Source organism: Apium graveolens, chromosome 10 (assembly GCF_009905375.1).
Source record: "Apium graveolens cultivar Ventura chromosome 10, ASM990537v1, whole genome shotgun sequence".
Classification (NCBI taxonomy): Eukaryota; Viridiplantae; Streptophyta; class Magnoliopsida; order Apiales; family Apiaceae; genus Apium; species Apium graveolens.
Window position 1 is genome coordinate 192082539 of NC_133656.1, and position 14958 is coordinate 192097496.

The following is a 14958-nucleotide window of genomic DNA, read 5'->3' on the forward strand; positions in this document are numbered from 1 at the left end:
AATACTTACAATACATTATAAGAAAGAGCAGAAACACTTATGTTATCAATATGCAAAAAGGAAATACGAACAAATATTTGTCAGAAACATTTTCCTATGGCAACAAATATGCTAAAATTGGGCATTGCACGTGAGTGCGTTGCAATTCGTCGATTTAGCAAAAAATATAGCACCCTTTAGCAATGAAAATAATGCATTACAATAAAAGGAAATAGGAACAAATATTTGTCTACAACAACGCCTAAATTGTATTGCAGTACCTTAAATTCGTTACTTTTTAATGATTTTAAGGCAACAATATTATACCGATGACAATGATTTTAACCAAGATATTGTAATGATATTGACTCATATTGCAATGACTCTAACCCCTATTGTAATATTTTTATGCCTTTTAGCAACATAATTCTATGAAGTGGCAACAATATTTTTTTTAAAAAAATGAGCAGGTTCTTATTGTAAATACAGTTAGCCAGAAAAATAAGCCATATATTTGAACTAGATTAATTCATCAAGTCACAACCCAATCATCAAGATCCAATAATCCAAAAGCGGTACCATGACCGTTAGAATGTAATGTTACAACGCATTTCCAATCTAAGTATGTCAATCTAAGTCGCATACGTAAATTTACCATTAAAGTCTAAGGCATAATTTAAACAAAAGGCTTAGTCTAGCTAGACGGAGCTAGATAATGAAAATTACTAAGTTCAAATAAGATATAACAAAAGGCAGATTCGTCTCCACCATCTGAATCGACCTCAGCACCATCTTCATCGCTCTCATCTCCACCACCGTTTGCGTCCCCATCATCGTCATCTCTGTCTTTCTCATCGTCATCTGATCCATCAGCCTCAACCTAGCTTTTGAGAAATAATTCATCGACATTGACATTTATAGCAGGATTCATCTTTGCCAATCTCCCCAAAATCTTCCTGAGCTTCTTATTCAACTTGTCGTCCATTTCAACAGCAATTTTTTCCCTCATCTTTTCCACATCTGCATAATCTGTGTGGCCAAATTTTGCCAACTTTTTGTTTGATTTCCTTATTATGCCAATTCTTCCCAATAGCTAGTTTGGTCCATGAGCTTCAAAAACAAGTTCTGCCTTATTCATTATCATCATCGGGCTAATTCATGATCTAGGTTTTCCTGTAAATATATGCCAATTTATTATTAAATAATTGCAATAACACAATCGGCAAAAAAACTGCAAATATGTATAAACAATATTTACCATGTTTGTATGCCCCTTGTCAGTTTTTGGATATAATTGATGCTTTGCAACAATTGTTGTATATTCACCATCCAAGTTAGCAATTTTCTATGATAAAATAACCTAGAATGAGTATTCATACATAAATGAAATATAATACGCCAAAAATAGATTAGTGGCTTAACGTACTATTTTACTACAAAACTGGGCAAAACTAGTACGACCAACAGTGTATGTATCAGTCACCTTTTTCCGGTTTACTACATTTTTTTCAGCTTTGTCTTGCACAGCTTCGTCACTCCAGTACTTGATATTTACCATGAACTGTTCCATTGGAATTTTTGCAGGCTTGCTTTTTATACGGTCCCTATCATTGTCAAACTTCTTAAAGCATCGTGACTTAACACAGCTTTTGTATGCACTCTAGTTGTCATCCTGCATCTTCAATACCCAATCTTTCCCTTCCTCTAGAATAATTTACTTTTTCTAGTGAAATAATTAATTATAAATGTTAATTAAGTATATACTAAATAATTAACAACTAGTTCAATTTTAAAATATAGTGAAAATTGAACAAAAAAATTAAAAAACAAAAATAGTGCTTTTTACCTTCACATAATCCCACCAGACATTTTTTTCTTCCTCTGGAACTCTAGACCAATTAACAAAATTCAGTGGAATATATAACCTTGATATCATCCCCAAAAAACTGCTCAATTCATTAGGCAGATAATTGGCCTATCTTCGAGCTTTCGTGTGAAGATATGATTCATCTTTGTAGATCCTCCACAGCTTTGATTTTTAGTACTACTTTTACCTATATGAAAGTAGGCACAAATTAGTGGATTCATCTTGAGTGAAACCATTACTTAAAATGACAATAACTTACATGTCTCCAATGTCTCCGTCAGGGGTGCAAAGTTCTAATGATGACCTCCAAATTAGTAGTTACCACCTACTTGTCATGTGTGTTTTGCATTTCCTTTTTCTGTTTTTGAATTTCCAAGTATGCATGCATAGTACCAATTCCTTGGTTATTAGGAATCCTTTCTAGCTTGGTGAGATCAACAGGTAGTGGATGGGGTGGAGGTAGTGGAGGGGATGGATGGCGGCCAACTGGTTTTAAGGACGTAGGTGGTGATTTCACCCCATCAGTAGCCTTGCAAAAATAAAAAAAAAATAGATAACCTCAAACTAAAATCCAGAAGTCGAGGGAAAAACCGTGAAGTTCAATAAATTTAGAAATGTACCTTTTGAGAATTATTAACTAATGAACACATCGTTCGTCAGACCGTGACATCCTTTCCCTTCTCAACCCTCCTTTTGCTCTATAAAATCAAAAATATGGTCAAAACACAAAAGAGAAGTGATCTTATGATATTATTTTTGAAAATAACAATGCCATACACTGGAAAGAATAACATGTACGTCTTCCTTTTCACTTAAACTGTCAGGTCCACATACATACGGCCTATCAAATTACAATCCCAGATCAGACCATACATCTACAACCTTTTTTCTTAATTTCTTCATGGATTATGTAGTTTCGACCAACTCAGCTACCTTCTCCTCCAGTTTCAGCTTTTCTATTTCTCTGTGATTTTCTTCGGCTCTGACCCTTCTCTTCAATTAATAATCTACAACCTTGGCCTGCATTAAAGCCACAAATTATAAACACAAAAATGTGTGTGATATACCATGTGATATTATGAAACAGACATAACCAAAATTATACCTTGCTACTTGCTTTCTCTTTACCAATTGGAACTGGCATCTCCTTTTCACTTGGATTCTTTTTCTGCGGGAGCTCATTATCACTTGCATTATTCTTCTCCTTTTCAGTTGCATTCTTTTTCTCCGTCAAGTCACTTGCAATTTTTTTCTCGTTATCACTTCTTCTTTTTGCTTTTTTGTTAATCTGCTGATCAGGTACGTTTTCAATCGATTTTTTTCCTGCTCATATGCATCATTGGCCAACTTCTTTTTATCTAGTTGTTGTTTAACTTCTTGAACCATCACAAACTTTCTTTTCAACTGGAAATCAACACCTACATACAACAGTAATTACGAAAAAACATTAAATATTATGTCAATCTCACACAACAGTAATTACGAAATGTAGCCAAATTTACCTTCAAAAAAGCTTGTCCTTGGTCTTACGATTACATGGGGTTGGGTCTGACTTGCAGGATCAATAGCTTTGTCAACAACCCTGTCAACATATATATCTATGAAATAACCATTTTTCATACCTTTTCCAAGACTAGTCGCTTCTGCGTTAGTAGCGATTAATTTCCAGCCACCACTTTGTTTCTTTACATATACGCCTCCAATTTCACTCTACCCGAGATTGTCTTTAACATATTTCATGATAACCGAGTAGGAGAATCTATCAGGGTCAACATCTTCAGCAATAGTGATGCAGCTTCCACGTGAATATTTGTTTTTTTTTAAATTCTCCCTTATGGTAAAAACTGAGAACAAAATAGTTGTCTGCCATTTCCTGAGAATAACAAAAACATGAAAAATTCATTAGTCCACACATTTTACCAATATAAGAAGGTAAAAATTAATAAGTAACTAAACTACAACTAATATATTACCGTTTAAACTTAACAAGTAAATTACAACTAATATATTAACGCTAAAAATTAACAAGTAAATTACAACTAATATATTAACGCTAAAAATTAACAAGCAAATTATAACTAATATATTACCGCTAAAAATTAACAAGTAATGAAACTGTTAACAAATCAGGGGATTAATTGTACAAGCATAATGTTAAATGGTAATGATTAAATTATAAAAAATTCGCATTAATCAGTTACAAGTAGGGGAAGTATTTATTGCATTACAAGAAAGGAAATTGACTGAAAAACAAAGAAAATCATAAAGCCATCATTTGAAAATTTCATCATCTCCTTCATCTCCACTAGATAATTCAAGGCACATTTCACCTGAAATGTCATCCCTACACCAGCTAGCATCATCATTCTGATTCTGCAATTCAATATTGACTTCTGTATCATGCATAGTGGGTCCACAAAAATCTTCAAGGACATCAACATCTATGTCTATATCATGGTACTCCTTCGGTAATTTCTTTACAACAAAATGCAAAAAAAATTCAATACAGTCCTGAATATAGAAAACTTGTTGTACTGGGGTAGCTAGAACACACACATCATCCTTTTGAACCTTTTTAATGAAATTGACGCGTGTAAGCCCATAATAATCTTTATCCTTTTCATACCAACAACACCTGAATAGGACTACCGTAATTGCTCCCCAATAGTCTACTTCAATAATTTCTTCGATTGTTCCATAGTAAGTAACATCCCCTAATGTTGGATTTTTATCCTTAAAACTCGCAAAACTGGTGGTTAGGGCTGTCAAAAATGACACCACTATTTTGTGTAGTACAGTTCACATCTCTTTTCTTCATGTGGAATCTGGACCCATTTATGACGTAGATAATATACTTCTTACCTGCTCGTTTAGGGCCCCTTGCCAAATTTTATAATTCTGATGAAGGTTTATTTATTTTTTTTACCTCATATTTCAATCAATGGTGAAATTATATTGTATGTAATCTTTCTCTTGCGTACCACTTTTACTTTCCATGACTTTCAAGTAAGATAAGATGTTCCCTAAATTTTATACCTTAATATCAGTGCTACATAATACTATTTTAAACTACACTATTAAATTAAATAAATACAAGGAATATACACAATGACGTACCCAATCAGCTTTTCAATGTCGGTATTTCCACAGTTGAAAAGCACGCACCGATGAATCTTAATCCAAACCTTTTCTGCCAACTCTACGGATTTGCCATCTCTATTTCTTCCAGACCCAATCGAGTATCCAACATTTATCTTCTGATCAATCTTAATTTTGATACTTATAAATCTAGAACAAAATGTGACAAACTCTTATGCCAAATAGAATGAAGAAGTGCAGTAGTGGCAATTGGGACAACCTAATTTACCCTTGATGCTCCTCCCCGATAAAAGTGCATACCTTGGAAAATCACTAATGGTCCATAGCAAACTCGCGTGCAATATAAATGTATGGTCAGCAAAGGTATCGTAAGTTTCTAAACCTATGTCTCATAATTCTTTGAACTCTGCAACCAATGGCAGCATATAGACATCTATGTCTATACCAGGGTACTCAGGACAAGGGATTAGTGTCGATAAAATTAAATTTGCTGGTGTCATAACCAACCAAGAAGGAAGATTATAGTTGACCAGAATAACTAGCCAAGTGATGTGACTTATGTTCATTGATCGGTAGGGATTGATACCATTTACGGCCAAACCTAAATGAACATTTTGATTCTCTGCTGCAAATTCCAGATGACTAGCATCCATTCACTTCCAGCCCTCTACATCCGCTGGATGTCTTAACTTTCCATCTTTTGTTCATCCCATTGCATGCCACTTCTTGAGTTCAGAATACTATTTACACATAAACAGTCGTTGTAACCATGATTTCAATGAAAAGTGTCTTAAGACTTTTGCAAGAATCTTAGCACTTTTTTCTTCTAAGTTAGTAGAAAAAGGTGCATTACTATCTTTCTTAGGGACTACCCACTGTGACACTCCACAAAATGTACACTAATTTTCATTCTTATTTTCAGCCCAATATAACATGCAATCGTTTGGACAAACATGTATCTTTTAATAATCAAGGCCTAAAACTCCAATCATTTTTTGGCAATACTAAACGAAGAAGGCAGGTTCACATCAGTGAAAGCTTCCTTTAACAGATGTAGGATACCGCAAAACTCAGCCTCGGTAAAACAATGACTACACTTTAATTGATAAAGTCTGACTATGAAACCTAAACACGTGAATTTTTCAGACCCGGGGAACAGAGGTTGTTTCCTTTCCTCGACAACCTTATAAAAATCTGTCGCAACTTTATTCATTCCATTTCTAGCTCTACCTTCATTACAAATCATTTCATCAAAATCATCACCTAGGCCTGTACACATATCACAATCCATCTCTATATTTTTAGGCTTTCTAAACTTATCGGTTGACACTTCAAATATCCAATTAACAAATGCTGGACAAGGATCATTGAACACGAGATGTTCAAATACGTTATCTCGAGAGAACCAGAAGCGATTACTATAATCTTTGCAAGGACATCGCAATTCATTTCCTACCGTGAAATTATCAAAGGCATTTCTAACAAAATTTGTGGTACCATTCCGATAAACCTCACTGTTCTTTGGCAGTGAAATCCAAGTCATTTTCACAAGATTACAAACTTAGTATCTACAAAAGGAAGCCAACAAAAATATACATAAAAAAAGAGGTGTAAAAATAAAGGTGTAAACTAGCGACATTGATAGCTAGGTGAGTGATTAACGCATAGTTGAAAATGAAACACATAAGCACTTTGTACATGCTAAAATCATTAACTATCTCAAAACAAACATATACACAAAACAAAAAAGAACAGGGCATACAAATTTAAAATTCCCAAATAAAAGCAGAGCAACCAAATTAAAAAAAAATCACAATTGATGTTTACAAACATAATCATATAAGTTGCGCCCTAATTTAATAGAGCACAATCATTTTTTCAATATAATTTTTAAATCTTGGAGAAAATCCCAATTTAAAAGTTTCAATAACATCACAATTGAAACACTAATTTTAAAATGCCTAATTTAAAAGCATCAACAACCTCACTATCAAAGCCCCAATTTTAAAGTTCAGTTCCTACCTTCGAGCTTCATTAGTGTCCGATGTTGAGTTCTCTTTGAGCTTGAGCTTCAATCTCCAAACTTCATTATTTCTCCAGCTTCAATCTCCAAACATCATTATTTCTCAAGCTTCAATCTCCGAGTTTCAGTGTTTCTCGAGATTCAATCTTCGATTCTTCAAGGAAAGCCCGTGAATCACCTTTGTCGCCTCTAAATTTCCAAGCTTGTGAGTGTATATTTGTGCGGCTGTGAGTGTTTTAACATAGAAAATTAATGTAATAGAATATTTTTAGTAATTTTGCATTTGGGTGCCTATTTTTGGAAAGCCCGGGAAAAAATAATACGAAAGCCCGCTTCTTTTCAAAGACCCGAGAAAATTTTGGGCCCAAAAACTGAATTGCTATGCAATGGTTGTTCAAATTCGTTGCAAATTGTTAATTTTTTTGCCAAAAATGTACTCTTTTGTAACAATTTTAAAAAAAAATAAAATAGCTATACATTTATCAAAAATACTTAACAAATAGCAAGAATTTACGGTCAAATATTGAAATGTGCATTGCTATAGACAATATATAGTGTAGTATTATAAATTTTTATTTCACATGTAGTCGTGGACTACCACTTAATGTGTTTCTTTTGACTTAAATGCTAGTTTATTATGACTACATGTCAAATGAGAATTTTTAAAATTATTTATCCACGCGTCAACATATTAGAATGAATTGGGGTGTCTGATACTAAATAACACTGGGAGCTTAGCAAAATGAAAAATGATACGATTCATAAAGGAGGTAACTTGAAATTATAGGGAATGTTGGGATTTATTTGCAAGTGTTGTGATGGAACCAATGGAGAAGCAGTCTGCATAAATTACACAGGTTCACCCTTGCTCTAGCCTTGAGTGTAATCCATAAAAGGGACCAAGACCAATTTATACTTATGGTCTGTAAACAATATTCTCTAAAAAAATTGGTTGAAACACCAAAGAAGCACATATATGTGACTGAATTTATAAATTGTATAACATTATGTTTATAGATTCTTAACTTTGTTTAACAGCCTCCCATATATTCCTTTCTGTTACTTCCTATGTTCCTTTCTGTTTTGAATTATGTCTTCATTTTTTAACGAGTCTGAATATAAAATTTAATAATAAAAAAGAATACAAAATTGATGGATTCCATCTAAGAATATATAAATATGTAATAATAGTATATGGCCATTTACATGTATAATAATTTGAACTGTGAGCACGAAATTGGACATATGTAGTCTGAGGATGTTTGTGTTTGTCTTAAATGAATGTGTTGGAAGTGGATTGGTAGCTAAATCTATTTGTGGTTCGAGATGTGATAGACGTTTGCACCTCTTCGGCTCCTCATCAAAAATCAATTTCTTAATGTCTATATTCAATTGTAATTTATAATAATATTTTAGATCCTAATACGGTTGACCCCAGGCCAGAGCCAACCGTTAGAAACATAGAGGTATGATAAAAGAAACCATAATGAATACTTCAAAATAGTTTGTCCAATAATCGTCTAAAAAGGAAAGATAGCTAGACTAGTGTTTGCTACCAAATTAATGGTGTTTGCTACAAAATTAATGCTCTCTAACATAAACACTTTGGATTAAAGATAAAAACCAGACAATGGAATTCTACAAATCTTTTTATGTTACATATTTCACTTTTGGGGTGATAGAGATGTTCTAAACTGTATTTTGATTTGAACACATGATGGCATTTGGTCTAGTTGTATGATTCTCGCTTAGGGAGTGAGAGGTTCCGAGTTCAATTCTGAGAATTCCCCATTTTCCTGACTATTTTAATTTTTTTTTCATTGCCCAACTTATCACATAATACTATAAGTCTATAGGTAGTTCTCCATTTTTATATGAGATGTAGAAGACTCAAAATTACTTCATAGAAATTCTACTACATTCACGTTCCAATCAAACAAATAATTAAATATAGGAATTGTCTAACATAAGGAAAGCAAAACCTAAGTAATATGAATATTTAAGGTAAAATAAAAACCAGTTCACTTGCAACCAAAGCAGTAGCAACTACTTACTAAATCTCTTAATTTAAGCTGACTTGAAAAATAAGAAATTTTTTTATCTCACTGCCTTGACGAAACTCTTACCTCAAAATTCATAAATGGTGTCTCTGATCAATCCCCCTCTACACACCAAGCACCCTTAGCACATGTTATGGTCACCATCATTCAGGGCAGTAAAGTATTGACACTGCTAGTCCCCTGTCAATTGGACATGCTTTTCTTTCACAACTTCATATAGCCCATTTTCTAATCCTTTGAGAAAGTTTGAAAAATATCTTCGAGTTATCTTAGTTAAATTTGTAAGCTCGTTAAGAAACCCTTCATTAAATTCTTCTGAGCTGGCCTCATCCCTAAACTATTTTTGCAGCTTATACTCTGCGTAATCATGGAGATTTTCTAAAGCCACCTCAACCTCACCTTGTAGTTACTCAAATAGTTTTGTTTTTGTATATGCTTATGGTGGCATAGAATATCCATAAACATAAGTCCATTTTATCACTCGCCTTCATTCAACAATATGCTCCCAAGCTTCGGTAACAAAGCTTAGGTGTTCTCCTTGCCGACAATGCTTTTTCTAGAGGTTTTTAAGTTTCTTATTTTTTATCTTGCTTAGATCTGCTGATGATTTCTCTTTTGATTCTTAATTTGCCGCCCACCTTTTTTTGCCGCCCACCTTTCATAATAAGGAGCATATCTCTACATGTATTCCTGAGCTGGTGCTCTAAGCCAACAACTTCACATTCTCCTCTCCTCAAAGTCTCCAAATAACCATTAGGCTCATTAGGATCATGTGCTTTTCATGGTCCTAGGCATATCCAACAGAACCGGTTCTTGCAAGGAGGCTTACAAGTACTCAGTAGCATGCTACAACTGTACATACAAACATCAAAAGATGGCGTTCTTTGATTTAGATGATAGATGCATCCAACATATTTTGAAGACTACATGTGTATCCTTATTGATTTCTCTATTCTCACGACAATCACAAGAAAGATTCTATGATTAAAAAACAATGCCATGATAAAATGTTACATAAGTGATCACCATTTTCGTGTATATATGACCATTAAAACACTTCCATACATTATTATGCGGATATATTTATTTGATTATCTAATTAGTAAAATATATATTATATTAATTATGTGTTACGTTGTATAAAATACCTACTAGAAGAAATAATGCAAGACTTTATAGGGTAATCCTTAAAGTAAACATTAATGGAAAATTGGCAATGATTACTAAAATATAGCTAGTAAACAAGCTTGACAAGTAAATAGTTAAAAATATAATTGATTGATTAACATTTCAAAATATTAGAGAGCATTTATTTATTAGAGGCATATGTCTATAACTTATAACTTCTGTGGAAAATTTGGCATTGGTAACTTGATACAACTAAATTTTTGGTTTGAGGATGATAAATATATGATTAAATAATATTCAAATTTTCATTTATTGAGAAAAATAAAAGATAAGTTTAAATTAAATAAATTTGCAAGCTTAGATGACTATTCAATTAAGTTTTAAAGAGATTAAAATAATATTCTATTAAGCCAATTAACAATTAGTCATTTACCGTACCATTTGGACACTTGTATAGTCCTGTTTGAGAAAGGCCCATATGTCTTTTTTGTGATCCACCAACAAATTATAAGTATGCATATATCTTAATAATCTAAAAATCATTGTTTCACTTTAGAAATATATTTTTGATAAATATACATATACATATGTTATTACTTATTTAATATTTTCCCTTATCCTTATTTATAAAAAATGTGCCCGTTACTACTAAAATAATTTATTTTTGGATATACAATCTTTTACTATCTAAAATTGCATAATATTTAAAAATCTATGTTTCATATTATTATTTAATTACATTGTACATAACATTAAAAAAATAGTTATATTGTGCATTGTGAATTATATTCAAATTATTTATTTTTAAATATACAAATACCTCAAATCAATTAAAATTGCATAATATTTAATAAAAAATGTGTCTTCTATTATTGTCATAAAAAGTCCAACTACATTATATTTAAATATATGTAAGAAATAATATTTTGTTTTTTCCAGTTGTATACAAATATCACAAATTCAATGAGTATTTATTAAATTTATTTTTTCCTATGTTATCCAGCTGTAAACATAAGTTATACTTTGAAATCAATGGTACATTTATTGACTTATTTTTTTATATCCTCTATTGTACTATAAATACTTGCATAATTTATGTTTCTCATACACAAATTACAAATTAAAGAGTGTCTTTTTGTTTGTATTCTTGTATAGAATGATAGGAAGACGACCTCTCATACAATGATATTGTAAAAATATTTAAATTTGGAAACTTGAGCTAATCTGATCCTAACCATATAGTAGATGGGATTGCAAAGTCTTTTTTCCATAATTTTTATTTTTTCTATTTATCAATTTTAATCATGTATGTTTATATTCATTGGTGAATATAATAGTGGGGTACAGGTGATACACCATCATATCAAAAATCAAATATTTAAGTTTTGATTTATCATAGTTTAGTTTCTAATATAAATATGTATCAATGGTAGAAAAATAATTAGCTAATTTTGTTAATGTGGCTATTAAGTACTTTTATTACAATCGATTTTTCATTTGATGAATGTTGGAGTTAATTATAAACATGTTTTATTTATTTGTTTTGTTTGTTTTGTTTGTTTTGAATAAATCAAGGTGAACGTTGCCGTAGTTTTAGATGGTTTTTAGGAGTTTAAGTTAGCTGCTTTCTTTTATTAACAGATGTACTGCTTTATTTCAATGCAAGGAGTTTCCCAATTATTTTTCACGTAATATATCATCACTCTGTTTCTTACTATATCAATTTGTCTCTAACATCTGGTATCAGAGCTCTATTATCACCTACCGAATATTCTACAACCGTGAACACCATCAATGGCAGAGTCGAGCAAAGGAAAGGAAGGCTAAATTGGTTTCAACTATCCACTGCTAACCAAAACAAATTATACCGCCTAGGCTATGAAAATGAAAGTGTTCTTGCAGGCATACAACTTGTGGGACACAATAGAGCCTAAAGACCCCAAGGCAGCCATCGATGGCAAGACAGACAAACGTCCTATGGCAATGATTTATCAATCAATCTCAGAAGAACTGTTGTTGATGCTAGCAGAACGTAAGACTACAAAAGAGGTATGGGAGGCCACCAAAACGGCTTCACTAGGTGCTGACACAGTGAAAAAACCTAAGGCTCAAACTCTCAAAGCTGAGTTTGAGTCACTAAGTATGAAAGATTCAGAATAACTGGATGATTTTTGCTTGAAATTGAACGGCCTGGTTGCAAGAATCAAGGCTCTTGGTGAACCAATTGGAGAGGAATACGTTGTAAAAAAAATTTTAAGGGCAGTGCCAACAAAGTTTCTCCAGATTGCCTCAACTCTTGAGCAATTTGGAGATCTTAAAACAATGTCCATTGAAGAGTTTATCGGGTCATTGAAGGCTCAGGAGGAACGTATTTCCGGACAGGTAGAGAACAAAGAAAGACAGTAATTGCTGATCACTGTGGAGGAATGGTCCAAACACGATGCCAGTAGTGGTGGAAAGCTTTTACTTACACGGGAAGAGTGGTTACAACGGTCAAATCGAGGTGGAAATAGTACTCGTGGTGGTCATGACAGAAGTGACAGGAGCAAGGTAAAATGTTTTAACTATGGAGCATATGGGCACTTCTCCGCTGAGTGTAGAAAGCCAAGGAGGGACAAAATACAACGAAGAGAGGTGAATTTGACACTAACCAACGACGATGAACCTGCTCTCTTGATGGCTATGACTGAGGGTGATAGAGACGGCATGATCATTTTCAGGGAAGGCGAAAAATTGATTGGACAGGAGGCTGCAGAGAATATGTGGTACCTTGATAATGGAGCTTCAAACCATATGATGGGGTGTCCAGAAAAGTTCGAGAAACTGGATAAAACCATACGAGGACAAGTGAAATTTGGTTAAAATCGAGGGAAAAGGCACAATAAACATGGTCTGTAGAAATGGTGAGACTTTCTTGAATGGAGTCCTTGATGAAGAAGTATACGTTTCACAACCCAAAGGTTATGTCAAAGCTGGGCACAAATAGAAAGTCTTTAAACTGTTGAAGGCACTCTACGGACTTTGTCAGGCTCCTCGAGCATGGTACTCTAAATTGAACAAGTGTCTACTTCGTTTGGGTTTCATCAAATGTCCTTATGAACACGCTGTTTATACACGAAAGGACTGGACTGAGTTGTTACTGGTTGGTGTGTACGTGGATGATTTGATTATCACAGGTACCTCCGTTTCAGTCATTGTCAAATTCAAGGGGGAAATGAGCCGTGAATTCGACATGACTGATCTTGGCAAGTTGTCTTACTATTTGGGTTTGGAAGTAGCACAGTAAAATGGCTGTATCGAGATAAAACAGATGGTGTATGCAAAAAAGGTACTGCACAGAGCTGGTTTGAGCGACTGCAATGCTGTGAAGATCCCTATGGAACTCAAGTTACAAATAGATGCGGATCGAGATTGTAAAACAGTAAATTCATGGAGAGACCTGCCATGATGCATTTAAATGCAATAAATCGAATATGTCGATATGTGAAATGCACTATACACTACAGTTTGGTTTACACAAAAGGCCGTGATAGTGATCTTGGAGGGTGTATTGAGGATCGAAGGAGCACAGGTGGCATGGCGTTCTACCTTGATGAAAGCTTGATTACTTGGGTCTCACAGAAGCAGAAATGCATGGCATTATCATCATGTGAAGCCGAGTTTATGGCTGCCACCACTGTAGTATGTCAAGGCATATGGCTTCAAAGAGTGCTAAGTCAGATTTTGAACATAAAGGCTGGTCTAGTTGTTCTTTATATCGATAATAAATCAGCTATTGATCTCGCGAAAAATCCAGTCTTTCATGGTGGAAGCAAGCACATCGATGTGCGTTATCATTTCATAAGAGATTGTGTCGAGCAAGGTTTAATAGTTATCTAACACTTAAGTACAAGAGAACAACGAGCAGACATATTGAAAAAAGCTTTATCTGCTACAAAACTTGAAAAGATGAGGACTTTGCTTGGAGTCAGGAACCTGGAACATGTTTAGAATTAAGAGGGAGCATGTTGGAGTTAATTATAAACATGTTTTATTTATTTGTTTTGTTTTGTTTGTTTTGAATAAATCAACATGAATGTTGCAGTAGTTGTAGATGGTTTGTAGGAGTTTAAGTTAGCTGCTTTCTTTTATTAATAGATGTATTAATAGATGTACTGCTTTATTTCAATGCAAGGTGTTTCCCAATTGTTTTTCACGTAATATATCATCACTCTGTTCCTTACTATATCAGTTTGTCTCTAACAATGAAGAGGTCTTTGAAAAATCATCCAATCTCTTTATCTCCTATCCGCTGATGTGTGTGTAACGAGTTTTATAAATTTTTATTTGACATGTAATCCTGGACTACCACATAATGAGTTTTACTTATGATACTAAAGAATATAGCTTGACCACATTCAAATATGGTATAGAAGTCTTACAAACTACTATTTGAATGTGGTCAGGATGTACTATAATATCACCACAAGTGACTCGTAAATGCTAGATTATTATGATTACACAATAAATGAGAATTTTTTACATCGATTATCCATGCGTCAACATATTAGAGTGAATTGGGGTGCCTGATACTATATAACACTGGGAGATACAGGGGATTGAAGTTTTTATTTCATGATGGTGATATGCCTATAAGTAAACCCCATAAATATAATGACTTGTAATTAGAAATTCATTTCAATTAAATTTATTTGATGGTCCTCTCATAGCAAAATGAATAATGATACGATGAATAGATGAGGTAAATCGATATTTTAAGGAATGCTCGGATTGATTTGCAAGTGTTTTGATGGCATCAATGC

The 14958-nt window shown here is 33.4% G+C and overlaps 1 protein-coding gene and 1 long non-coding RNA gene across 2 annotated transcripts; one reads left to right on the forward strand and one right to left on the reverse strand.

The window, feature by feature from the left end:
- Positions 1–525: 525 nt before the first annotated feature.
- LOC141689434 (uncharacterized) lies at positions 526–7184 on the reverse strand. Its single transcript, XR_012562385.1, has 10 exons — positions 6968–7184; positions 3349–3719; positions 2952–3264; positions 2624–2866; positions 2467–2544; positions 2106–2375; positions 1826–2033; positions 1463–1702; positions 1238–1324; positions 526–1152 (listed from the first exon to the last, which is right to left on the reverse strand). It is a non-coding gene; the product is annotated as an uncharacterized LOC141689434 (long non-coding RNA).
- Positions 7185–12040: 4856 nt separating this feature from the next.
- Positions 12041–13442, forward strand: LOC141691505 (uncharacterized). The gene is made up of 4 exons (XM_074496241.1): positions 12041–12205; positions 12365–12538; positions 12581–13003; positions 13185–13442. The coding sequence occupies exons 1-4, from the start codon at positions 12041–12043 to the stop codon at positions 13440–13442; spliced, it is 1020 nt and encodes a 339-aa protein (XP_074352342.1).
- Positions 13443–14958: the final 1516 nt, after the last annotated feature.